This window comes from Haemorhous mexicanus, chromosome 12 (assembly GCF_027477595.1).
Source record: "Haemorhous mexicanus isolate bHaeMex1 chromosome 12, bHaeMex1.pri, whole genome shotgun sequence".
Taxonomy (NCBI): Eukaryota; Metazoa; Chordata; class Aves; order Passeriformes; family Fringillidae; genus Haemorhous; species Haemorhous mexicanus.
The window spans coordinates 20,725,234-20,750,221 of record NC_082352.1 but is presented as its reverse complement, the minus strand read 5'-3'; the positions used below and the strand labels follow the sequence as shown (position 1 = coordinate 20,750,221).

At 53.6% G+C, this 24,988-nt stretch overlaps 1 protein-coding gene across 1 annotated transcript in view; it reads right to left on the bottom strand.

Moving 5' to 3' along the window:
- Positions 1–12,653, bottom strand: part of JPH3 (junctophilin 3) — a 46,688-nt gene extending 34,035 nt beyond the window's left edge. The window contains exon 1 of the mRNA XM_059857490.1: positions 11,907–12,653. Within this exon, the coding sequence (XP_059713473.1) occupies positions 11,907–12,288 (382 nt within the window). The 5' untranslated portion in view covers positions 12,289–12,653. The remainder of the gene's footprint in view (positions 1–11,906) is intronic.
- Positions 12,654–24,988: the final 12,335 nt, after the last annotated feature.

Below are 24,988 nucleotides of genomic sequence, written 5' to 3'. Positions count from 1 at the left end.
TTTACTGAGGGTTTATAGGATTAGCACCGAGATTAGGGCAGGCACTGGCAGGGCAGGGAGAGGAGGTGGAGACAGGGAGAAGGATGGGGGACAACCTGTGAGATGGAGCTCAGGGGACACAGCAGACATGTCCTGTGGGGGGAGTTGAGAAGAGAGCCTGCCTTGTCCCCTGTGGTGTCCCCAAGAACGGGGAACAACCAGTGCCATGCACCCACAGCTCTGCCCAGGCCTGGGATGGTGGCTGTGGCAGGGCAGAGCCTGCCAAGGTGCCCCTGCATTCCCTGGGCACCTGGCAGCACCTCTCTTCCCTTTCTGGCTCCATCCCAGAGTATCTCAGCAGGACAATGGAGCAGCCTGGGGAAAGATTCCCCCCCAGAGCCCCAAATTCCCCTGCCAAGGAGCCCCAGGCTGGCCTGGGATGTCCTCACACCATGCTCCTGCTTCCCTGGAGATGGATTCAGTGGGTTTCAGGGAGAGATGCCAGTGTGGGCAGGGGCACAGGAAGAACAGTTCCTGCATGAGATCCACCAGATCCCACCCTGCCCAAATCCTGATCTCCCTTTCCCTTGGCTGAATCCCTTCACTCGAGCCCTGACCCCACACAGGTCCCTCAGCCTCCTCATCACCTGGCAAACGTGCAGCTGAAAACCCTCCCTGGGTTCAGATGGAGCAGCTGAAGGATCACAGCCCTGTGCTGAAACCTGAGGGACTGGCAGGGAGCAGAACAAAGCTCTGTGGCTGGAGCACTTGTGGAAAATTGGTCCCAGCAGGTCCCAGCTGCAGCTGTGCCTGTCCCTAGCCAGGCTGAGGTGCCCAGGATGCTGCCATCCCACCCCTGCCTGGCCTTCCAGCCTGCTCCTGGAATGGCACAGCTGCCAGGAGCACTCTTGGCACCTCCTTGGCAAAGTGGATTTTCCAGCCACTCCATCCTGCTTGTCCTGTCCCAGCACCATGCAGCAGCTCCTCACCCGTGATGGAGGAGAGTCCTGGGGAGGAAAAGGTCCCAGCCTCTTCCCCCAGCCATGCAGGGCACTCCTGTGGATGCCTCCAAGACGCCACAAATATCCATCCCACTTCTGTGTGGTCCTTTTGCACAGGGCAAAAAGGACAAAGAGAGAGAGGAAAATCTTGGACATGGAAAGTCAAGATAAAAAGGGTGAGGAAGTGGCCATGTCCGTGCCAAGCAGAGCTAAGGAGAGGGCACAGCCTCAGGCTAGGAGAAAACAACTGGAGTCATCCCAAAAGATGGATTGGAGAGAAAAACCCTATTTCAGAAATAACTGCTGAAGTGTAAGAAAGGGAACAGGCTCATGGGAATGACGGGGATCGATGGAAGCATGGAGAGAAGACAAGGGGCAAGTTGTCCAACACTTCACCTGTTGGACACATTCACTGGTATTCCTAATGCTGAGTTTGGGGTTTTTTGGCTCACTCCCCTTGGAGCAGGGCTGGCTTGTTTCCAGAACTCCTGCAGGAATTGCCATGGCCTTGAGGAGTGTGCAGAGCCCCATCCTTGGCCAGAGGCAGTGGGGCTGAGAGCAGAGAGCAGGAAGCCCCTGGCCTGGGAATCATCATTCCCGACTGTCCAGCAGTGACAGGGAGCAGCCCTTCCTCAGCATTTGACTAAAACCCATCCTGGGAGGAGAGCTGAGAGTCTGCAGGGCAGACCTGGCAGCCCCATAATGCCAAAATCCCCCACATCAGGGCTGGGTTTGCACTTGCAGCAAAGCAGGAGTGGGGTGAGCAGGACCCTGCACCTCCAAATTCCCCGCTGGGAACAGGGACAAGGCAGCAGCATCCCAGCAGTTCAGTGGGCTGGGGAGCTCTGGAGCAGCTCCTGTTTGCAAAGCTCTCCGTGAGGATTGGAGGCATTGCAGGAACAGAGACTCCTTCTGTGCATTTCCCTTCCTCTGCCAAAGAGATTTTGGGGAATTTCTGGGGAGGGGAGGAGAGATCTCCAGCTCTGGCTCATCCCTCTGGGATGCAGCACTGTGGGGATCCAGGGCTGCTCCCTCTCACTGACAAGGTCTTTCTCCTCCATGGCTGGGAAGGAACAACCAAGCCATGGTTTGCTGTCCCAAACAGGAATTTCCTGGACCTGGGATCCTTTCCTGCTTATGGAGAGATGGTGAAATCCCACAGTGAAGCCCAGGCACTGGATAAAGGGGATGTGCAGCCCTCATTCCAGTGAAATCCAGATTTATAACAAATAAACATCCCAAGGAGCTCCCCCAGGAATAGCTGGAGTTGGAACAGCACAGGAGGAAGCCCAAAGGGAGGATGTGGGGCTGCTCAGGAGTTTCCTCTGGCTCAAGGCAAGATCAAGCACTTGGACACAAACCTGGTCCATGATGTTGGAAGGAGATAAAAGTAAGGATTTGTTGGGTTGGAATGGCTGCATTTTCATTCCCCCTCTGCCCATACCCAAGATTTGGCATTTTGTAGTCACTGAGCCCTCTGGCCCCACTCCAGGAACACCATTAAGGAGAAGCTTCACAGCTGCTCCCAGGCTTTTCCCAAACCCACAGGGCCAGTTCTGTGTCCTGCAGGATGAACCCTTTGGCAAACACATGGATAAAGCCCACGGGAGGTTTGCACAGACCTGCCCTCTTCCAGCTCCTCACATGGAGACACCCAGGCAGGAATTTGGGATGTTGTGAAGCACTTTGAGGGCAGCAGACACACTTGTGTCATCATCACAACCTGACCTCAGAATGAGACAAATATTTGGAAAAAATTCCTTCTCCATCCCTAACCCTGAGTTAAAACCCAAGCACTGGGTCAATATTCTCAGGTTAGATAAAATCATCAGCAAAAGGGATGCAGCTTCCCAGCTTTGCCTGGAAAATGGGAGCAGGAGGCTCCAAAGGGCAGGAGCTCTGTCCCATCCTTGAGGCACAGCCTGATCCTCCTGGTGCAGTGACTGTGCTGGGCACCAGCAGCATTCCCCAGCTCCCCAAAATCCCAGGCAGGAGGGGGGAGGGGTCCAAAGTGCCCCTCCACGTTTCCAAGCCAAAGTAATTAGGTTTTACAAATTGCTGATTTATCTCACAGAGGATCCTGCCTGGTGTGCTCAGCCCCCCTCTTATCTCTGGCCTCTGCAGCATATTAATTAAAGATGTCCGATGGCAATAATTAGGCTGGGCTCTCGAATTCCAACCAGAGGAGGGAGTTTTACAGAGATCCCCTTCCAGCTGCTCAATATCACAGAGCCCAGGAGGATTTACACACAAATCATCCCTGGAACACCCATCCCAAAGGGAAGAACTCTGGGAGAAAAGAGAGGGCTGGAGAGTGCTCACCCAGCCTCAGCTCTGATGGTGACAGTGGGGACATCCTCACTGGCAATCCCAGGGAATTGTTGGGAAAAATGTGCCCCCAGATGTTCTGCCTGACTCTGTGGGGACTCCTGAGCACAGGAGCAGAGAATCCCAAAATGGTTTGGGTGGGAAGGGATCTTAAAATCCATGTTGTTCCCACTCCCTGCCACGGCAGGGACACCTTCCACTATCCCAGATTGTTCCAAACCCCATCCAGCCTGGCCTTGGGCACTGCCAGGGATCCAGGGGCAGCCACAGCTGCTCTGGAGGTGCCAGGGCCTGCCCACCTCCACAGGGAACAATTCCTGCCCAATCTCCCATCCAGCCCTGCCCTCTGGCACTGGGAGCCATTCCCTGTGTCCTGTCCCTCCATCCCTTGTTCCCAGTCCCTCTCCAGCTCTCTTGGAGCCCCTTCAGGCCCTGCAAGGGGCTCTGGGCTCTCCCTGGAGCTTCTCCTCTCCAGGTGAGCACCCCCAGGTGTCCCAGCCTGGCTCCAGCCCTGGAGCAGCTCCGTGCTCCCCTCTGGAATTGCTCCAGCAGCCCCACATCCTTCTCACACTGGGAAGCCCCAGAGCTGGAGAAGCACTTCAGGTGGGGTTTCAGAGGGGGACAGTCCCCTCCCCCAGCCCCCTGGTCACTGCATGGACGTGGGGACACATTTTCTGCCAGGACCCCCCTCCTGGGCTGTCCCTGGTGGCAGCAGGACACCGTGTCCAGCTGGGTGACTTCCATGCCCTGCCCTGTGCCCAGCTGCTGCTCTCATCCCTCAAACCCTGCCCTAAACCCCCAGAGGCATGGCATGGATGGCTGGGAGGTGCCACCTGCACTGCCCACCTGGGAATGTGGGAATCAGTGACACTGCCTGTGTCCAGCACCACAGGGATTGGGAATCCACAGCAAATGATTCCCCCTCCAGCCCTGCCAAGGCTTTCCAGCACCAAGCCACGCTAAAAACACAGTCAGATGCTTCTGCTGGGGCTGCTAATTTGCCAAAAATATGCTCTGGTAAGTGCTTACACAGGGGAAGGAATAAAGTATGGATTTTTGAGTATGCAAATCTAATCTGCAGGCAGGAGCACGTGATGGGTGTTAGTCATAGTGCTAATGCTGGGTGCATCCAGACAGGGTGGGCACAGCCAGGCCTGGGCAGCCAGGGAGGCACAGAGGGCAAGGAGGAGAGGATGAGGAGGATGAGAGCTGCCAGGGGCTGCTGTGCTCCTGCCTGGCTGCAGAATGAGATCTGCTTTGGGGGCCAAGAAATGAGAAAGAATTACAGCTCGTGTCAGCATGGTCAGTGGTACTTCTAAGGGCAGGGAGCCTCCATCTGAAGGAATCAAGCAGGGGAGGTGCTGGGTTTGGATGAGCTTTGGAAGGGGTAGGGATGGGAGCAGGGATGGGTTTGGAACAGCCAGAAGCTCTGCAGGAGCTGGGGGCTGCAGGGAGGAGATGGATTTCTACAGCCTCACGCCTCCTCCTCCTCCTCCTCCTCCTCCTCCTCCTCCTCCTCCTCCTCCTCCTCCTCTGGATGCAAATAACAACACAAGTATTTCTGGCTGAAATCCCATGGAACAGGGATTGCTGAGCCCTTCTCCTTGGGGAAAATCACCAGGAAATCACAGGTGGCAAGAATGTTCCTCTGGGGGGTCTGAGCCCCATCCCAAACGTGGGGACACATCCATGTCCTCATTGCCTGTCCCAAGGATACTCTGCAAGCAGCAGGTGAAGGCTCCTCCCTCACTGGAAACATTTAAAAAAATCTTGTGTGGAAATTAATTTTCCAATTAATTAATTAATTTTTCATTAGTTTTCCAAGGGGTGTCAGCTATTTGCTTCAAGGGGAAAAACTCTGTTCCTCTGTTCCTCAGGAAAAACCAAGCATGTCCTGAGCATCCCCTCCCTCTTCTCTCTGCTGCTGCATCTCCTGCTCCCCCAGACCTGTTGGGAAGTGCCTTTTCCAGACAGAATTCAAGGAAAGGCTTCAAAAACCAACAATAAAAACAATCAAATCTTGGCTTCACTGATTCTGATGGGGCTCATGGTGCCTCTCAGGCCAGTTGTGATTCCTCTTAAAAGCTCCAGGTCCTGCAGTCAGGGGAAACACAACTTTTAAAAGGAAATAACCAAAGAAAGATATTTCATGTTGTCTGTCTTGGGATGGGAAGGGCTGGGTTTGTCAAGAGGGAAAGTCAAGGAGGCATCATCCCCATCATCCCCAGGTGAAATGGGGCCAGGTTTTCCCAGGGCAGCTGAATCCCTGCAGATTTCAGCTGGGGTCAAAAGCAGGATGAGGTTTTATCCCCAGGGCTGCAAAAACCACTTCAGGATATTGTCAGCACCTTTGTTTAGGCCAATGTGCCCCTCTCAGGAGGCAGAGTGAAACCAGGCTAATGCTGATTCCCTTCACCCCCCTGCTCTAATCCTGCCCCAGACTCTGGGATCTCTCTGTTCCCAGCAGAGATCCAGGAGCAAGGGCTGATCCCAGCCTCTCCCAGCCTGAGGGCACTGCTGGGTTTGGGGGGCTGCATCCCCCCAGGTGTGGGAGGTGCTCCGAGGGGTGGGATGAGGCTGAGCTCCCCCTGGATCAAGGCTAGGAGGCTGCTCCAGGAGGGACGAGGCAAGAGCAGGGTTTATTTATTCCCTGTGAATTAAATCATGGAATCACAGAGAGGTTTGGGTTGGGACCTTAAAGCTCATCTCATCCCACTCTGCCATGGGCAGGGACAGCTCCCACTAGCCCAGATTGCTCCAGCCTGGCCTTGGACACTTCCAGACCCTGACTGATGCCAGGGAAACACCTTGCAGGCCCCAAGTGATGCCCTGAGCAGGAAATGATACCTTTGTAGGGATCATCTTCTTGTGGAAATCAGCAAAATGAGGGGCCTTGCTCTGGCTGTTCACTCATTCATGAAAATTCATGATGCTCTGCTGTGTGCTGAGAGGGAGTGGAACCTCTTCAGGGAATAATGTTGGGGAAGCAGTGGCTGTTCTTAGGGAATGCTCATGCATCCAATGCAATTTTAAGGGATTTTTGATGCATAGGCCAGAATCTGTCTTTGAAAAGCCAATATCAAGCCCCAAAATAGAAACATTTGCCTTTCAAGTTTTGTTTTCTGCAAGCTCATGATTTTTTTTTTGTTAAAAATACTTTAATTGTGAGTTAAACACAATTCACAAGCTGAATCCAGGGGCAAATGACCATCAGGACTCCCCTGTAACTCCTGCAAACTCCTGCAAAAAAATCCTTTCTTGCTCAGGAGTTCAACCAATGCCAAAACCAGTTCCAAAGAGACAAAAATCTCCCAAGGCAGATGCTAGAGCCCAGAGCTGAGCCCCAAGAGCCCATCCCCAAGCTCACCCTGCCCAGCTCCTCCATCTCCAAGTCACGCCTGCTTTAATACAGCTCATTCATCTACGTCAGCGTTACCTGACTCAAAGCATTCAAAATTCATCAGGTTCATTTCAAAATCGAGGCATTTTTAAACAGAAGGCATTTTTAGCTCTTGTCTGCTGCTTCCCAAGCCTGGAAGAATGACTTTTCTGCAATAGCCTGGGTGGAAACCTTGCTTCCAAACCGAAGCTGAAAATCTTGCAAAATCACATGATTCCACAAGCTGGAGCTTCTAAAGGGGAAAAAAAACCGTTCAGCTCCAGGAGCAGATGTCACCCAACCACGAGGAGCCCCATGGGATATCAAATCACATGCAAATATCCTGAGATTTGCATTCAAAGCCATGAGAACCCAGCCCAGGGCAATGGCACGAGCACCGTGCTTCAGGGCTGAGGGCAGCCTCTGCTGTGGGTCAGGGAGAGGGGCTCAGTGGGCTCCCCAGGGCTGGGGTCCTGCTCAGCTCCCTGGGGAATCTCAGCCTGGATAAAAGACTCGGGAAGATGGAGTGAGGGTCTGAGGCCTGTCTGGCAATTTCTGTCTCATGTTCTTTTCTCCGAGGTCAAAATCCTTCTTCCTCTGTCCTGAGCTGTACCTGAAACTAAGCAGCATGTTCCAGTGAGAGAAGTAATTACCATGAGTTCATAGCATTTATTTTTAATGAGGCTGGTCAGAATCTTCATTTAGTATTTTGATTCATTTTTCTGGGCTCGGCAGCTCCTGACGTCTCCGGTTTTGCTCTCCTAGAACCACTGCAAGCAGCTTCTAGACCCAGCCCAGACAGTGAGGAGCTCCAGCACCAAAATCTTGACTTTTTAAATAGAGGGTCAGGTTCTGGGGGGGTTGTTAGGAGCAGCTCTGGCTGTGTCTGGGCACTGCAGGAACGGGAGGATCGAGGATCAGGGTGCTCCTGTATTTGCTTGTTTCCGCCCACTGTTTGAAGTGCATCAACAATTCCCTCCCGGCAGCAAAACAAGGGAGAGCTGGTACTTTTAAGGTAATTCTGACATCCGTGCTATGAATAGACCCTGAGGGAAATTTGCCCTCTCTCCTGGGTTCCCTGTGCAGGAGCTCAGGGGAAGGCAGGGCTGGGGAGAGGCACCAGGCCGCTGGCACTGTGGAATCTGGGAATGGTTTGGGGTGGAAGGGACCTGAAAGATGTCCCATTCCAACCCTCCTGGCTGGTGGTGGCTCATCCCAAAGCATGGCTCTGCTCAGGTGAGGGGGTGCAGCCCCTTCCCAGGCAGGCAGGTCCCACCCAGCAGTCCTGCTCCATCCCCCCTGGAGCAGCCCTTTATGCCAGCTTTTGGGAAATATTCCACGCTTTTCCCCTCCTCAACCACTCCCCAGCCATTTGGTGGGTAGCTCCTGGTGCACCTGCTAAGAGAGGTGTCACCAGTGCCACTGCAGGGGTGGGAAAGTGGGACATGGAGCAGGACAGGCTGGCAGGGCCCCACCCCGGCAGCTCCCGGCGCTCCGCTCCCCTCTCCCCACGGCAGGAATATTTCCCAGCCCGGGCCAAGAAAACCCACTTGCCTACTCAGCCAGTGCTAACAATGCAAACACTAATTATATTTCCCTCACCTATCAAAGGATGATTCATTTTAGGTGAGTGGGCACGGAGATTACACAAGATGAACAGCACCGTGCGACCGCCCGGCCCTTTCGGGGTAGCCCTCCCGAGAAAGAAGGATTTAGGGAGGGTGGGACATTCAGGGTGGGGACAGGACTGGCCACAGGGTGAGGCTGGTTCACAGCAGGCACCTTCAGCCTGTCCCATTCCCTCAGGAATGCTGGGCAGTGGGTGCACAGGATGGGGCTGGTGCCATCCCAGAGCCCCTGTCTGGTTTAGGATCCCAGTTGTTCAGCTGGGGAGGGGTGGGAGGAGGAGGAAAACAGCATTGCTAGGGATGGAAAGGGCAGAAACAGATTTGAGGCTCCCTTCAGCCACCCCACCTCACCCACCCCCACCAAAGCCACGATGGTTTCAGCAGCTCAACCCCAACCCAACGCAGAGGATTCCCATGGGAAGTCTGGAGCTACAACCCCAGCTGTCCCCGGGGTGAAATCACTGAGATCCCCAAAGCATCCCCAGCAGGAAGCAGCTGTGATGTCTCCTGATCTCCAGACCTGATCAGAAGAGGGTCTCCAGCCCTCTGCCCCAGGTCCCCCAGCTCCAGTGCCAGCATCCCCAGCCCCACAGAGGTGCTGATCCCTCAGGTGGATGCAGCCCCTTTCCCAGGAGCAAGGGAGCAACTCCTGCTCCCGCTCTGGAGCTGGGGTGAAGCAGACAAGTGCTTCAACTCCAGCACCCGAGCGAGGCAATCCTGGGGAGCCCGCTTTATGTAATATCAGGTGCTCTGGAGGGGGGCAGGAGGTTTTTTGGCAGCAAGACGAGGCTGTACCAGCAGTGCTGGGCGCGTCTGAGAGCGCGAGGCCACGGGGACGGCGCAGAGGCCGCGTGCCAGCCGCGCCGGGGACGCCGGGCGAGGCGTGGGCTCCTGGGAGAGCAGCACGGATGGACACGGATCCCAGGGCTGGGGGAGCGGGGTTTGCTCTCCCCGGGGGTCAGGGAGCGCGTGGGAAGGGCGTGGGGGGATGATGGCGTGGGGGACGGGCGTGGGGCGCGCGTTGGGTGCGGCGTGGGAGGTGCGAGCTCGGCAAGCTGCGCGCGGGGGCAGCGCTGCCTGCGGGGCTGGCGGGAGCCCCCGGGCCACCGTGTGCCACCCCCGACGCCCAACACGGCCCAGAGTCCAGCAGTGACACCAAGGGCCCTCCCAGCACAGCGCTGGGGCAGCGGGAGGGTGCCCTTCCCCCTGCAATGGGAAAACTGGAGCGAATCCGTGGATTCTGGGGCTCCCCGAGGCTCGCTGCGCATTTAGGGCCCCATCCCCAAGCCAGGGCTGGGGAGCTAAAAAAAAAATGATGTGCAAGGGATGAATATTTATCTGTGGGTGGCAAGTGACAGATGCTGGGGCGAGGATTCTTGGATACTTCAGTTTGCTGGAGGTAATAACTGGAATAGATTAATGAGAAACATCCTTCCCCACAGTTGCCTCCCCGGTGCCACCGCTCCCGCACACAGCGGCCTCTGGGACCCAAACACACAAAGTTCAGCAAGGCTTGGTGTCCAAAAAGGCTGGAGATGCTCAGCTTTGGTGGTTTCCACCCAGAATGGAGCCAGGCAACTGGGAAAGGGACGTGGCCTCTGGGTGCTGGGAGCTGAGTTGGTGAAAGTGGCCTTGGAGGTGGCTGTGGCCCAGCTGAGGTGGGGGAAGCTGGTGTGGAGGAGCATCCACAGTTACCAGCAGTCTGCATTCCCCCAGCACGGCAATCCTTCCTCCTTGGAAGGTTTGCAGAGTCCCAGGGGGAGCATTTTGCCACAGACCCTGCCCTTTCCCAGCACTGCTCCTCTTCCCTCCTCCCGAAATCACAAACACGCGACGTCGCTTTTGGGTCCCCGAGCACCGGGAAGCCAGGCTGGCCTGACAAGATGGAAGGAAAAGCTCTTGGCTTCTGGTAGCTTCTCAGAAAACGCTGAAACTGCTGCTAAGCCACCCCAGGGTGGGGATGCTGCCCAGGTTTCCCTAAAAAACGCTGCGCTGCAGAGGATGGGGAGTGTGCCGGGGCGGGGGCACGTGCGTGGCCGGGGACAGGGCCAGCCCTGCAACACCCAGCCCTCAGAGACCTGTAGTTAGTCCAGACTTGTGTCTGTCCTCCCTCAAACCTCCCAGGCAGGGGCTGGGTGCCAGGAGGAGACAGCACCCACGTTGGGAGCAAGCAGAACCCCCCCACCACAGCCCCTCCTGAGCGCCTTGGATGTGGGAGACGGCGACGATTCCCTGCCCAAGCTTTATTTTTGACTGAAGGACTGCTGGGATTAATCCATGGCTTCCAAACAAACACCCGGCACATCCCAGCTCAGTCCCCAGCATCCTTCCAGGCAGCTGAAACAAAAGGTTGCAGCTCTCTTTTTCTCAGGGAGAAAACAACCGGCACCAAATCATCATTAAAAATCCCGAGGTGGTTCCGCCTCTCCCTGCGAGAGCACAAGAAAAAAGCAGCTGCAGGTGAGGTTTAACCTCCCCTCCCTGTGCAACCACAAAGCAGCAAACTGGGCTTTCCAGAGCAAGGTCTTGCAGCACCTTTCGGCAAGGCTGCCATGGAGCTCCCCGACGCTGCAATTTCCTCACCGGAGCCGTATGGAAAACCATAACATCCTAAAAATAACCCCAGAGCCTGCTTTAGGAGGCCACCATTCCCGGGAAAAGCAGGGGCCAGCAGAGCCCAGTGCCCCCCAGCTGCTGGCAGGTAGGCCTGCCTCGGATTATGGTGGCAATTCCCATGGTGGAAGTAGCCCCAACCCAGGAGAGAGGATGATACAGCCACTTCCAGCACGGCGCCAGCTGTTTCTCCCGCTTCAGCCCTAAAGCTTGTTAGCCCAGCAATTTTTTTGGGTTTGATCGCTCCAATTGGGTTTTCTTGTTTTTCCTCTAATCCCAGTTTCCCCTCAGCATCTCGTTAAGCCGTGTTGACGGCAGAGAAGAGCTCTGGTGATCCCTCTGAGCCCCTACGCTAAGCATTAAGCCGTAAACTAGGAATGTAAGACTCTTGTCTGAATTAAAGTCTTTTCCCTGGCATCGTTGAGTGTGGGGCTGCCTTTGGAGGGGCTGGAGGAGGAGCAGAGCCCCCCAGCCCTGGCTGGGAGCTCTGGCAGCCCTGGAGCTGCCCCATCCGCCCCGGATCCCCCCACACACACACTCGCCTCCATCCTGCCCCGCGTCGTTCCCATGCAAATCCTACAGGTTCCAGTGGTGCAGTCAGAAGTGCCAATCCCATGTGCAACTCGGGTTGTGTCCCCAAGGCCTGGCCCACCCCGTGCTCCGACCCCTCTAGGCCAGAGCTGGGCGTCCCCCCACCAGCACAGCCCCTTCCACATCCCAAAAACCTGCTTGAGGAGAGGAAGGAGGGAGGACCCAGCGCCCAGAGACCCCATGGAACATTTGGGGCTACCTGTGGCAAAGAGCTGGGCCGGTGCCACGCTGGGCTGGTTCCTTCTCTCCTGCAGGGTGGGAGCATCCCTTGATCCAAGGCAGCAGGTTGCAAACTCCCAGAGGCCAACCCAAACCCCACTTGGGAAGATCTCCCACCACCCTCCAGCCCACCTGCCCCAGCCAGGAAGGGATCAATGCATCACCTACCTCCATCCGAGTAGGTCTCTGTCCCGTAGCCATCCTGTAATCCATTGCTCCAGGTGCCTTCGTACTTGGCCCCGTTTCCAGTGCATTCCCGGACCCCGTACCGTCCCTTAAATCCATGGGTCCACTCTCCTTTGTACACCCACTTCCCTTTGCTCTCCATGCCAATGCCATGGCGCTTGCCCTGCGCCCAGGTGCCCTGGTAAGTGTTGCCACTGGGCCAAGTGTAGACCCCCAGCACCTCAAAGCCGTGACTCCAGGAGCCCGAATATTCACCTTGACCCTTCGGGCCGGTACAGATTCCATGGCCATGAGCCTTTCCGTCCTCCCAGCCTCCACAGTACGACCCTCCATCGTCAAAATTAAACCTTCCCCCACTGGACATGCATGTAATTCGGTTTGCAAATCTCCCAAAAGGTGAAAAAAAAAAAAAAAAAAAAAAAGAGGGGAAAAAAAAAAAGAATAGGAAGAAATGCAGGGAATAAAATGCGAATGATGACTTGGGGAAAAAGAAATAAATAAAAATTAAAAAAATTAAATCAAATCGAACTCAATTGAAATCATGCACCAGATCCAGGGAGCTGCTTAAGCCAGTTTCTTGTGATTATTCATTCTCTGGGAGTATGTTGAGGATCAGTTCTCTCTTCCCCTGCTGTGGAAACAGGATCATTAAAAAAAAAAAAAAATAGCAGCAAGAACAGCAGCAGCTATTGGATTTTGGTGCAAACGACTCCACCTAAAAACCATCCAAGGCAGGGAACGGGGGTGGGGGAAAAGGAGAAAAAAAAAAAAAAAAAAAAAGGAAAAAAAAAAAAAAAAAGAGGCCAAATGCCAAGAGAAGGGAAAGAGGGAAAAAAAAAAAAAAAAAAAAAAAAAAAAAAAAGGGAAAAAGCGAGCGCTGGGCAGCCCCGGGGGGAGGATGCTCAGAGCCCCCGCGGAGCCCCCCGCCGCCGGCCGGGCTGGCTGGGGCGCAGGGCCGGGGGCAGCGGCGGGCGCGGCGGCATCGCGGGGCTCGGCAGCAGCAGCGGCAGCAGCAGCAATGCGGTGCCTCCTCCGCCGCCCTCCCGCACGGCTCCCGGCCGCTCCCGCACCGCGCACGCCCCGCGCCCCCTCCCGCCGCCTCCCCCGCGCCGCAAACCTCAGTGCCGGGGGGCCGCGCTGGCCGCGCCCGGCCGAGCCCGCATCCCGGCCCGAGGATGCTCGCGGCTAGCCCGGCTGCCGGCCCCGGGGGCTGCGGGGCGCTCGGGGGGCCTGGGCTCGCCCCGCCGCCTCCCCCCTTTCCTCGGCGGCTCCCTACGGGGATAAATCCCGCTCGTTAATGAGCAGGATCCTGGGCTTTCTGCTCTGCCTCGGCTCCCGGCGCCGGGCTCAGGGTGGATTTAAAGAGACAGGAACTGCGTCGCCTTCGCCTCGCAGCCCAGCAGGGCCGCAGCCCCCCGCAGCCTCCCGGGATGCTCCCGCATTTTTATTTATCCCTCCGGCTCTCCCCAGCCCGCGGCTCCCGCGGGGCGGCGGAGAGGGGCCGGCATCCCCCGCCGGAGCCGGGGGTCCCCGTGGGCAGGTGGGCGGGAGGACACCGGCAACGGGCCGAACGCCTCCAGCGCGGCTGTCCGGGCAGAGCCCGCTCGGTGGCGGCCCGGGCGCGCCGCAGCTGCAGCACGGGCTGCTCTTTATTGATGGAGAGGCCGCGCCGTGCTTCGCTCCGGGCCGGGGGCAGCGCTCCGGGCTGGGTCCCGATCCGCTGGGCTGCTGCTCCCCTCCCTCCAGCACCGCGCATCCCACCGGGCTCCTCCCGACCCCTCGGGAGGCCCTCCGCGCTCCGCTCCGCAGATATTGGGGGATTATTTTCTCCCTGGGTTTTTTCTCCCTGGGTTTTTTCGCTCCTGGGATCCTCCCCAGGCTCGCGTTGTGCCCCTGGAGCAGGCGGGGTCCGGCTCCGCTGGTGCATCCCCCTGGATCGGAACGTGCCGAATCTTTTTGGCACCGGGATGCGTGTGCGGGTCCGTGTGCCTGCAAATATCGATGTATTTGTGTTAATACACCACGGGATTCACGCACCAGTGTTAAAGGGGGAGCTCTGCCAGAGAATGATTTAAAAGGTGCTCACAAGTGCTTATAAAGCAAAACCTGGGAGATGGAGGCAAAACTCAGCTCTTCCCCAAAATTCTGGATTTGCATCCTGCAACCAGCGTTACTGGAGTGGGGGTTTTGAGCCAGACCCAGCCTGGCCAGGACTCCAAGGAAAAAAAACCAAACCAAAACAAACAGTGTAGCTGCTGGTGATGGAAACCCGCGGGATCTGGGCAGTGCATCCCCTCTGGAAAGGCTGCCTGTGCTGGTACCTGCCTCACTGCCCACCCACCGGCAACTTTCAGGCTGTGTCTTCCCACTCAGTTGTTTTTTTTTTTTTTTTTTCCTCTCTCGATGCATTTTCTTGTCCATCCATGGAAACACATCACCACCCTCCTCTGGAAGAAAACCTTCCTCTCTCTCTCTCAGAGCTGGAGAGAAGAGATGCAACTGGAGTGGGTGGAAATTTTCCCACTGAAGCATTTCTTTCCAGTAGAAAATGTCTTTTCAAACTACCCCGAGTCCTTTGTGAATGCAAGAACTGTGCTCATTATACACTGGGGGGCTTTATTGTTTCCTTCCCTAAAAATCCCACACTCCAGGTGCTGCATTTTTTGGCAACTGCAAACTCCCGTTTTTTTTTTTTTTTTTCCCCCACAGAGGGAGAGTTTGGGTGGGAACCCCCAAAGTTTCCAAGAAAAACACCAGAACTGAAGTTGCTTAAACACATCTAAAAAATTTGGCAGGGAACAAAAGAAATTCCAGTCCCCTCCTGTTGCTTTCTCAGTAGTTTTAGACAGTTACAGTCGTTTTACATGTTAATTAGCCAATTAATTATTGTCCAGCTGTTCTTTTGGGGGGATTTGGTGGGATGGAGGGATCTCAGGCAGGCACCAAGGTGTGACACCCCTCTGACCAACGTGGGATGCTGCTCCTCATAAAGCAGGTGCTTAAAATAACAGCAAGGTTAATGGCCCCTGGTGAAAAAGAAACTCCCAACAATCTGCTGAGTGAGAAGAGGAGAATGGGATCTACTATTAGGATGGTGTGTGGCTTTAAAATGAGGGTCATTTTGGGAACAGCACCTTTGTAGCTGAGGAATGGGCAGGTTCCACTCTAAAAATGCATCTAAAAATCTTCTGGTCACGAGCTGATTTGGGTTTCCTGGGGTGTTCCCTGTCTGGCATGGCTGGAGCAGAGGGTTTGGTCAGAAAGGGACATTCTGGTCATTAAAGGGTTTAAGGTGGGCTCCATAAATTTCCAAAAGCCACATTAGGAGGCAAATAAAGCAGATTGGAGGTGTCCAAGGTTGGATGGGGCTTGGAGCAAGCTGGGATAGTGGAAGGTGTCCCTAAGGGGTGGAAGGAGCTGAGCTGTAAAATCCCTTCCAACCCAAAGCTGAGCTGTAAAATCCCTTCCAACCCAAGGCATTCCATGATTCCCTGATTGTGGGAATGCCAGGTGAAGGGCTGGATGAACCCTTACAGTGCCAGGGTAATCGTGGTGTGGTTTATCCCCAAATGAACCTCCTTTTCCCAGACTTTCTCCAAAAGTCAGGGTTTAGTTTAAAAGAAAAACTCCTGCCCCAGTGAGCAGCCTTGGGAGTCCTCTCCAGACCAGTTCACATTTCCTCAGCGCTGCTGATGTGCAGGAGGCTGAGGGAGAGGAAATTCCAGATTGGATTTCACAGCAGCCCCGAATGCCAGCGGGCTTTTCCCTCCTGCCACGCCAGGTCAGGGAAGCTGGGCTGCAGGATTTCTCCAGGAGATGGGACTAATTGCAGGGACTTTTCCACCACAGGATACAGATGGTGTTAGATAGGGCTGACAGGTTTCCTCTTTAAATACCTGGTGCATGTGTGGATGAGGAGGTGAGATGAAGTTTGGGATAAAAAAATACAATAAAAGGCAAATCAGCTCCTAATAAATCACTGAGTGTGGACGGGGGAAGAAAAAGGAGGAATGGGCAGTGGGTGCAGTGGGTGTTTTCTATCCATGGTGGAAATGCAGAGCTCCAAAGGAAGCAATTCCTGGGGGTATCCTTGCCAGCCAAGCTGGGGGCACCAGGCTGGTGATGGAAAGGAGGAGGAATGATGCAACTGAAAAATAAACAACAAAAAAACCGAAAACCAAAACAAACCAAACAAAAAACAATTGGGAAATTGACAGGATACAAAGAAAACCAGCTGCAGCAAAACAGTGGAACAAGGTGGAATTGCTGAAGAGAATCCTGGAATCCCAGGATCCCAGACTGGTTTGGGTTGGAAGGGACCTTAAAGCCCACCCAGTGCCACCCCTGCCATGGCAGGGACACCTTCCATGTCCCAGGCTGCTCCAACCCCCTCCAGCCTGGCCTTGGGCACTGCCAGGGATCCAGGGGCAGCCCCAGCTGCTCTGGGCACCTGTGCCAGGCCTCACCTTCTCAGTATCCCATCCTAATCAGGAATTCCTCCCCAATATCCCATCTAACCCTCCCCTCTTTCAGTCTGAAGCTGTTCCTCCCCTGTCCTGTCTCTCCAAGCTCCTGTTTAAACTCCCTCTCCATCACCTCTGGGATCACTGAGCCCAGCCACTAAATCCACACCTTAACCCAGCTCCCAGTGCCTCGGGGTGACATTCCTGCCTGGAATGCTGCAGCCCTGTGTTCTAACCACCCTCTCCATTTGATTTCCACTCGTGCTTGGAGGTCCTGACCTGGCAGTCCTGACTGGCATCCCGCTGGGATTGGCTGGGAGCAGCTCTGAGTCATTAACAACAAGGAAATAAATGATCCAGAGAGTTTCTGGATCAATATCCTGGGAAATAAAGCATGAGGCAAGAAGGGTCTGCAGCAGGGACCCGACACATCCTGCTGCTTTGAGCAGCCACATCCATGATATCTAATAAAAACCTTGGGATCCCTGGGGAATTCTGGCTGAGCAGTGGATGCTGAACGTCCTGAGCTGCCAATATTAAAATATCCTTAGAACTTCAGGGGGAGGGGGAAAGATAATATCCTAATGGAAAAAAAGAGATTGTCTCCAGCATGAGGGAATTCCACATTTATCCTCACTCCAGCAGGTGAGGGTGGATTTCTCACTGCACCAGGCACGGGCCTTCGTGGCTTGATTCTATTTGTTATGTGCAAATGAAGTAGAGCTTAAAGCAGTAATGTATAAAAATCTATAGATTTACTTGCCACTTTAAAAGTGAATCGGAAAATAATTACAAGTCAGATCAATTCAGAGAAGGATTTTAAGTGAAAAATGTGTTGAAAAGAGAAAAACCTTTAAGAATATTTTATCCAAAAAGCAGCAACACAGGCAGGAATCTTTGTTAAAATAACCAACACCACTTGGAAAGGAAGGGAAAGAGCTGCCAAGACTGACACACAAAATATAAACACACAAAAGGAAGAAAAGGGAAACTGGATGTAATTAATAAACCTCAGAAGCTGGGGAAATGAAAGACAGAAGGATATTTTCTGTGAGTTCTGAGCAGTGGGGTGATCCCACACGGAAATGGGAGGGTTATCAATGGCACAGACATGGCAGGAATGCTCAGTGAGGGATTTATCCTGGTGTTTGGTGGGAAAAAAAGACAGCATGCTAAGGAAATACTGCCCAGGAGAGCCCAGGAGCATGCAGCTGATGGAGCTCAGAGGTTTTGAACCAGCACATCCAGATAACTTGAGATGGTTGTGGAGGTGGCCAGGGAGCTGTGGGGACAGTTCATGGTGGTTTCCAGGAGGTCTTGGAAGAGCCAGTGGAGTGCCAGAGGACTGGGAAAGTCCAGAGGACTGGGAAAGTCCAGAGAACTGGGAAAAATCCAGCCCCAGGCTCCAAGGGGGACAGGACACCACGGGACTGAAGTGTTTAAGGCTGGGAGGTTTCTTGGGCAGTTATGGAACCACAAAGGCTGAGCTGGGTAATTAAAAGAGGGTGGTATAATTGGTAATTAGAGGGGGTGGTGTAATGAGTGGCAAAGAGGAGTCTGAGGGGAAAGGCAGTGGAGAGCTCTGGCTTTCACCTGCAGGGTGATGGGGGTGTGAGGCAGGGATAATCACACCATGGAATTCCTCAGCCTTCCACACAGCCTGGGTTCAGTCCCTGCCTTGGAGGGATTGGGGAAAACACCAAATCAACAGGGCCTGCATGAAAGAAATTAAACTGCAAACGGGAGAGGGCTCAAGGCTCAGCTGGGAACAGGGAGGGAGGCACCGAGCAGGACAGGTCTGGGATGGAGTGACAGGACAAGGGGGAGTGGTTTTAAACTCAAAGAGGAGAGGTTTGGATCTGATATTAGGAGGAAATTCTCCCTGTGAGGGTGGGCAGACCCCGGCACAGGGTGCCCAGAGCAGCTGTGGCTGCCCCTGGATCCCTGCAGTGTCCAAGGCCAGGCTGGAGCACCCTGGGGCTGGGAAAGGTGTCCCTGCCATGGCAGGGGGTGGGACTGGATTGTTTTATTATCCCTTCTAACCCAAACAATTCCATGATTCTGTGACTCAATATCCTGCCTGTGCCACCTGCATGGAGGCAAAGGCTGGGGCTCAGAGCAGGCAGGAAGAAAAAGGAGGGGTTTGCCCCCTGCCTCCAGCTCAGAGCCCTGCACAGGTGGGACTCCCCAAAAAACACTTCTCTGGCAGCACAGGAGGGGTTAGTGGGGGCTGTGGAATCCTGCAGTGGCTGCAGGGGTGAGAAGCCCTCTGAGATGGGCTCAAACTTGACTCAGGAATGGATGTTGTTGAATCAACAGGGCTTGTAACCCTGCTGGGGATTGCTCACCTTCCACTCCTCTCCTGGGATTAAACAGGTGGTGCAGCCACCACCAAGAACAAGAGCCAAAATATTCCCAAGGTCTCCCACCATTCGATTGAAATGTGCAGCTCTGGAAAGCAGAATGAGTTTCATTTTTTGCTTTCTGCTCCATCCCTCCCCCACTGAACTGAATTCCAGGGGTGTAGCATCACCTGATGTTGCCCCTAAGTTTTCTTTTCTTCACTTGGTCTCTGACTTAATGACCCCCAAACCAATTAAAGCCCAGGAGGATGCTGCAGCAAGCAGAACTGCTGTTAATCTTCCGGAAGACTGGAACTTAGGGAAGTGATTGAAATGGTGGGAAATTACATTACTTGGATGAGGCCAGCCTTGGAGTTGTAGGCAGCATTTTTCTTTTTTAACATGTGGCTGCTTCAAAGCTAATAATCTCACAGGTCAGGAGAAGCCAGGACCTGGGTTAACCAGAAAGGAAAACTCCTGCATGTCCTTGGGTTTTTCTGTGCAAAAGGAAGAAGAGCTGAGGAGAAAAGGATGAAACATTTGGCACTGTGCAGCAACCCTGGAAGGGGAAATGGGTTTGCAGGGAGAGGAAGGATGGGGCTGGATAATGGGCATGTTCCAGGCATGTGGGCAATAAATTACCTCAGTTGTGCTCCCCGTGCTGGGCATGGGCTGAGTGCATTCCCTGGTCACTGCCTGTGCAGCATTAACCTGCTGCATGCAGGATGTGGCTGTTTATCCTGCCAATTACTGCCAATCTAATCAGCTTCAGCCGGGTAAAAATAGAGCCAGTTTCCGTGTGGAAATCAAGAGCACAAAAACAGCAGCAAAGAAGCTGATCCTGATCAGCCAGGCACACGGGAGGGAAAGGTTTGCAGCAGGAAATGGGTTGGGATGGTTTTTCCTTGTGGGCAGGTAGATCTTTCCCTCAGGGCTGGGTTTTCCCCAGCATCCATCAGGCAGCCTGGAGGAAGGAGCTGGGGAATGTGGGAATCACTCACAGGCAGGCTGAGAGCTCCTCAGACATGGATGTGCCATGTGCTGGCAGGAGGGAAGGAACAGGGCCGGAATCAGCTGGAAGGGACACACCAGGGGAGGCTGATGCATGGAATGCAACCCTGGAATGGTTTGGGTTGGAAGGGATCTTAAAACTCATCCCATCCCTGCCATGGACACCTTCCACTGTCCCAGGCTGCTCCAAGCCTAGGAGTCCAGCCTGGCCTTGGACATTTGCAGGGATCCAGGGGCAGCCACAGCTTCTCTGGTCTCACCACCCTCACAGAATCCCTTCCTAAAATCTGATCAAAACCTGCTCTCCATCAGCTAAAAGCCATTCCATGATGATGGATGGAGGGATGGATGGATGGATGGATGGATGGATGATGGATGGATGGATGGATGGATGGATGGATGATGGATGGATGGAGGGATGGATGGATGGATGGATGGATGGATGGATGATGGATGGATGGATGGATGGATGGATGATGGATGGATGATGGATGGATGGATGATGGATGGATGGATGATGGATGGATGGATGGATGGATGATGGATGGATGGATGATGGATGATGGATGGATGGAGGGATGGATGGATGGATGGATGGATGGATGGATGGATGGATGATGGATGGATGGATGATGGATGGATGGATGATGGATGATGGATGGATAGATGGATGGATGATGGATGGATGGAGGGATGGATGGATGATGGATGGATGGATGGATGGATAGATGGATGGATGGATGGATGATGGATGGATGGATGGATGGATGGATGGAGGATGGATGGATGGAAAGATGGATGGATGATGGATGGATAGATGGATGGATGGATGGATGATGGATGGATGGATGGATGGATGGATGGATGATGGATGATGGATGGATGGGTGGATGGATGGATGGATGGATGGATGGATGGATGGACGATGGATGATGGATGGATGGATGATGGATGGATGGATGGATGGATGGATGGATGGATGGATGGAGGGATGGATGGATGATGGATGGATGGATGGATGGATGGATGATGGATGGATGGATAGATGGATGGATGGATGGATGAAGGGATGGATGGATGGATGGATGGATGGATGGATGATGGATGGATGGATAGATGGATGGATGGATGGATGAAGGGATGGATGGATGGATGGATGGATGGATGGATGGATGGATGGAGGGATGGATGGGTGGATGGAGGGATGATGGATGGATGGATGATGGATGGATGATGGATGGATGGATGATGGATGGATGATGGATGGATGGATGGATGATGGATGGATGGAGGGATGGATGGATGGACGGATGGATGATGGATGGATGGATGATGGATGATGGATGATGGATGGATGGAGGGATGGATGAAGGATGGATGGATGGAGGGATGGATTTGAGTTCCTGTGTGCTGTGGAACACCCCAGCAGCTGTGTTCAATACGATCAAGCTGCTCTCCCATGTAAGGGGCTCTGAAGGAGGTATCAGCCAAGGACAAGAGGAGGAGGACATGGCTCTGCAGGTGCTGGATCCCATCCTCCTTCCCTCCATCCCTCTCTCATGTTTGCTGAGGGACAGAGGTTCATTTTTTGTCATCTTGGAGAGTGAAAAATAAAACCAATGGAAAGCAATGGGATTTCCTCCCAACAGGCTTCGTTTGGCCTTTCACTTTTTACTGGATCACCCCCCAAAAAATGAGTCTTGAGCTGTCTGTCCATCATAAACCCCAGATCCACCTCAGGCAGGACACAGGGAGTGACCCCTCTTTGCCCTTCTCATCCCAGCTGGAAAACCCCCTTATTGCAGGGACGTGGCTCCCCAGCCACCCCCATCCCCCTGGATTTCCCACCCTCCTCACCTGCCTGGAGCTCTGGGACACCCCTTGGCAGGGCACAAACCCCAAGGTGACCAATTTCCCACAGCTGAAAGGTGCCTGTGAACAGACCTGAGGCAGCCAGGCTTGCCCAGCCCAAAGAGGGCCTTCATTTCAGGGCTCAGCATTCCCTGTCTGAGCCCGAGGAGCGGGAACGCTGCCGATAATTAAGGGACATCTGTCACCCTGTGTTCCTGCTGGGATTGTCAGGAAATGCTGACATCATGTGAGGAGAAGAAACCTGCTCTGGAGCAGGGCTTGGCATGCTGGCTGCCAGCTCCAGCCCTGCCACAGGCAAAGGCTGCTCCTGCCCGGGGCTGGGAAGGGCTGGAGGAGCTGGTGTGGGGCTCATCCTGCTCTCCCAGGAAGGGACACGTCCCAGAGCTCTGCCAAATCTGGAGAAAAAGCCATTTCTGCTCCCTCTGCCCCTCCTCAGCTTTGAGACAGGGTTCAAACTGCATGAGGTTAAAAAATAAACAACTTGGAGGGTGTTTTTTTGCTTTGAGGGTGTTTGGGGTATTTCCTGCCATGAGCTTGGGTTTTTTTCTGGCTTAACAGATACAAGAAGTTGGGATTTTTAAATTCTGAGTGTTTTTATAATCCAGAGAAGTTGAAGTTGTGTCTGCCTCATCCCTGAAAGTGTCCAAGGCCAGGTTGGACAGGGCTTGGAGCACTCTGGGATAGTGGAAGATGTCCCTGCCATGGCAGGGGTAAAATGGGATCTTTAAGGTGCCTTCCAATCCAAACCATCCCAGGATTCTGTGATCCCTAAGAACTCCTGGACTGTGGGAGCTGGGATTTACAAGTGTTGGCCAAATGGATTCTGGGTTTGTTTGGTTTTGTTTTAATTATTTCCTCAAGCTCCCAGTGGGCTGAATCCACAAATGTGACATCTCTGATGGGGAAACTGAGGCAGGGACCAAGGACACACTCACTCCTCTGGTCTGACCCTTTGCAAAAGGTGCTGCTCTGACCCTTGGGATTAGAATCTGCTCTCAGAGGAAGAAATAAACCTCAACCAAGTATTTTGGCACTGATGAGAAAGCAGGGCTCCCTCTCTCAGTTTAATGGAGCTGCTGATGGACGAATTCCTGTGTGAATAATGAATGTTTGGAAATGCTCTGAGCACTGTAAATGTGAAGGACACTGTGATTTCCCTGGGCTCTGAAAGCCAGTGGCAGAAGTTCCCAGAATTGTTTGGACTGTAGCAACAGGGATTTATAATTCATAACAAAGAAGAAATGTCTCTCAGTGAACCAAGAAGACACAGTGATGTAAAAAAGTTGATGTTACTCGTATTCTTTTCTTATGAAATTCTGTCACACAAGAGTGGTCAAAGATCTTTTTTTCTGGGCACATAAATACCTGTGGAAGGATTTATTCCATGTTTGATGTAGGTTTTCAGAAAAGGTTTCCTTCCTGCAGCCTGTTTTGTAGGGATTTAAACAGATGCACACTTCAATCTGGAGTATCATGTCTGGGCTATCCAAATATGAGAAATTCCTTTGCTTCCCAAAAGCCAGAGCAGAAAGTTACCCTACACATTTCATGCATTGGGCTTAAAAAAAAAAAAAAAAAGCAAAGCACAAAACAAACCCTCAGAAAACTGCAAGGCAGATTCACAGGGTTTGGAGATCTGCTTAAGGAATCAGCAAGCAGGATTCAGGAGCAGTGAATAACAGACTGTATTACATGGCACTATTAACACGGGATAATCCAGGAGGAAAAGAAAGGGTGAGGGATGAAGGAACGTCACCCTACAACAGTGAGACCTTCAGAAATGAAGCCACGAGAATTCTAAACCAGATTAATTGAGCTGTCACTGTCAGGCACCAGCACGGGCACAAAGCAGGAGCAGCAGGGATGGGAAGAGGAGGATGCTTGGATTTTCCCTGGGATGAGATGCACACCTTGGTCCTGCTGACACAGAGGAGCCCAGGTGCTGATAAATCCCAGGAGAAACCATTCTGAAGTGAGGGAACTTTGGGATTCGGACTGAAAATCCTCCCAGCCATGGTGGGATGAACAGAGCAACACAAAAGGAGCAGAGCTGGAGGCTGCATTCCCTGTCCTCATTCACTTCATACCCAGCTTCACTTCCAGCCAGGAATACAATCTTCCCTGGGCTTCCACCTCCTAGAGAACCTCCTCTCACAACCCCCCCAAGCTCCTCTTTTACCCTCTGCTCATCATCCCCAGCATTGTTTGAGCTTCCCTTCAAACTTCCTTCATGGTTTGACAGGATTTTCAAGACCCTGTGAATTCTGGCTGGTTGATTCTGGAGATCTCAGGGTGAAAGCTGGTGCCAGATGAAAACCTCCTCCAATTTGTCACTTACCTCGAATGCCCCATCTTCATCAGGAGACAGGAGCACACAGGGGGATGAAATTCTAAAGTAAGGGGCCCAAGTCAAACTTTGGAGTGAAAAGCCTCCAGGTTATTTGTTGGAAGAGCAAATTTGGAAGGAACTGGCTTTCAATCTGCCTGCAGGCACCCAGCTGATTAGCAGAGCTGCTGAGCACTCAGATTTGGCCTTCAGCTCTGGATTTATCGACCCTGAGTGCTCACACACAGCTCTGGAGTGCTGCAGAGCAGCCTCTGCTCCTCCTGACGTGCTGGCAGCACCCAGCCCTGACACCATCCCTCCCCAAATCTCCGTACAAGCCTCCCAAATTCCTGTGGGGCAGAGGGATACATCCCAAAATGAGGAAATCACATCCTGGGGAAAAGCAGAACCATCTGAAATGAAACCCTGGCCCAGCTGAAGTCAATGAAAGTTTGAACAGGGCTGAGGTCTCGCTCTGTCTGCAACAGGAGCCCGCTCCAGTGTCCCAAAAAAACCCCCTTAAGCAAGAGCAGGCTGCCCGTGGTTCTCATCAGTCTCAAGTACTTCCTATGTTTATTTTCTTGGCCCAGCCCCAGCTTTGCCAGTTGCTGCTCTGTGCACTCTGCTGGCCTGTGCTCCCTCCCCTGTCCTCACACGTCCTGCCTTCCCTTCCCATCCCAAACTGCTCTGCTGTGTCACTCCGAGCCCTGATCCCACCCCATCCTCCTCCCCAGATAGCTCTGCTTTATATTTACTCCCCAGAATGCTTTTTGGGAAGAAGGACTCCCCAGCAGTCTAAGATGAGACCAGCCACTGGTGCCTCTTCCCAAGAGGATGTGGCAGCAGCCCCAGATCCTGCTGTTCCCATCCTGGGAAATCAGGGTGCTCCCAGAGATCTGGGACCACAGACTTGGGGACAGAGAGACTTGGGGTTTCCTCTTGTCCCTTGGCCACAGCAGCAAGGAAACAGCCAGGGATGGGCAGCCTGTGGTCTGTCCAAGCTCCACATGTGATGCACTAAATCCCTCCTCGTGACTTTATTGGAAAACT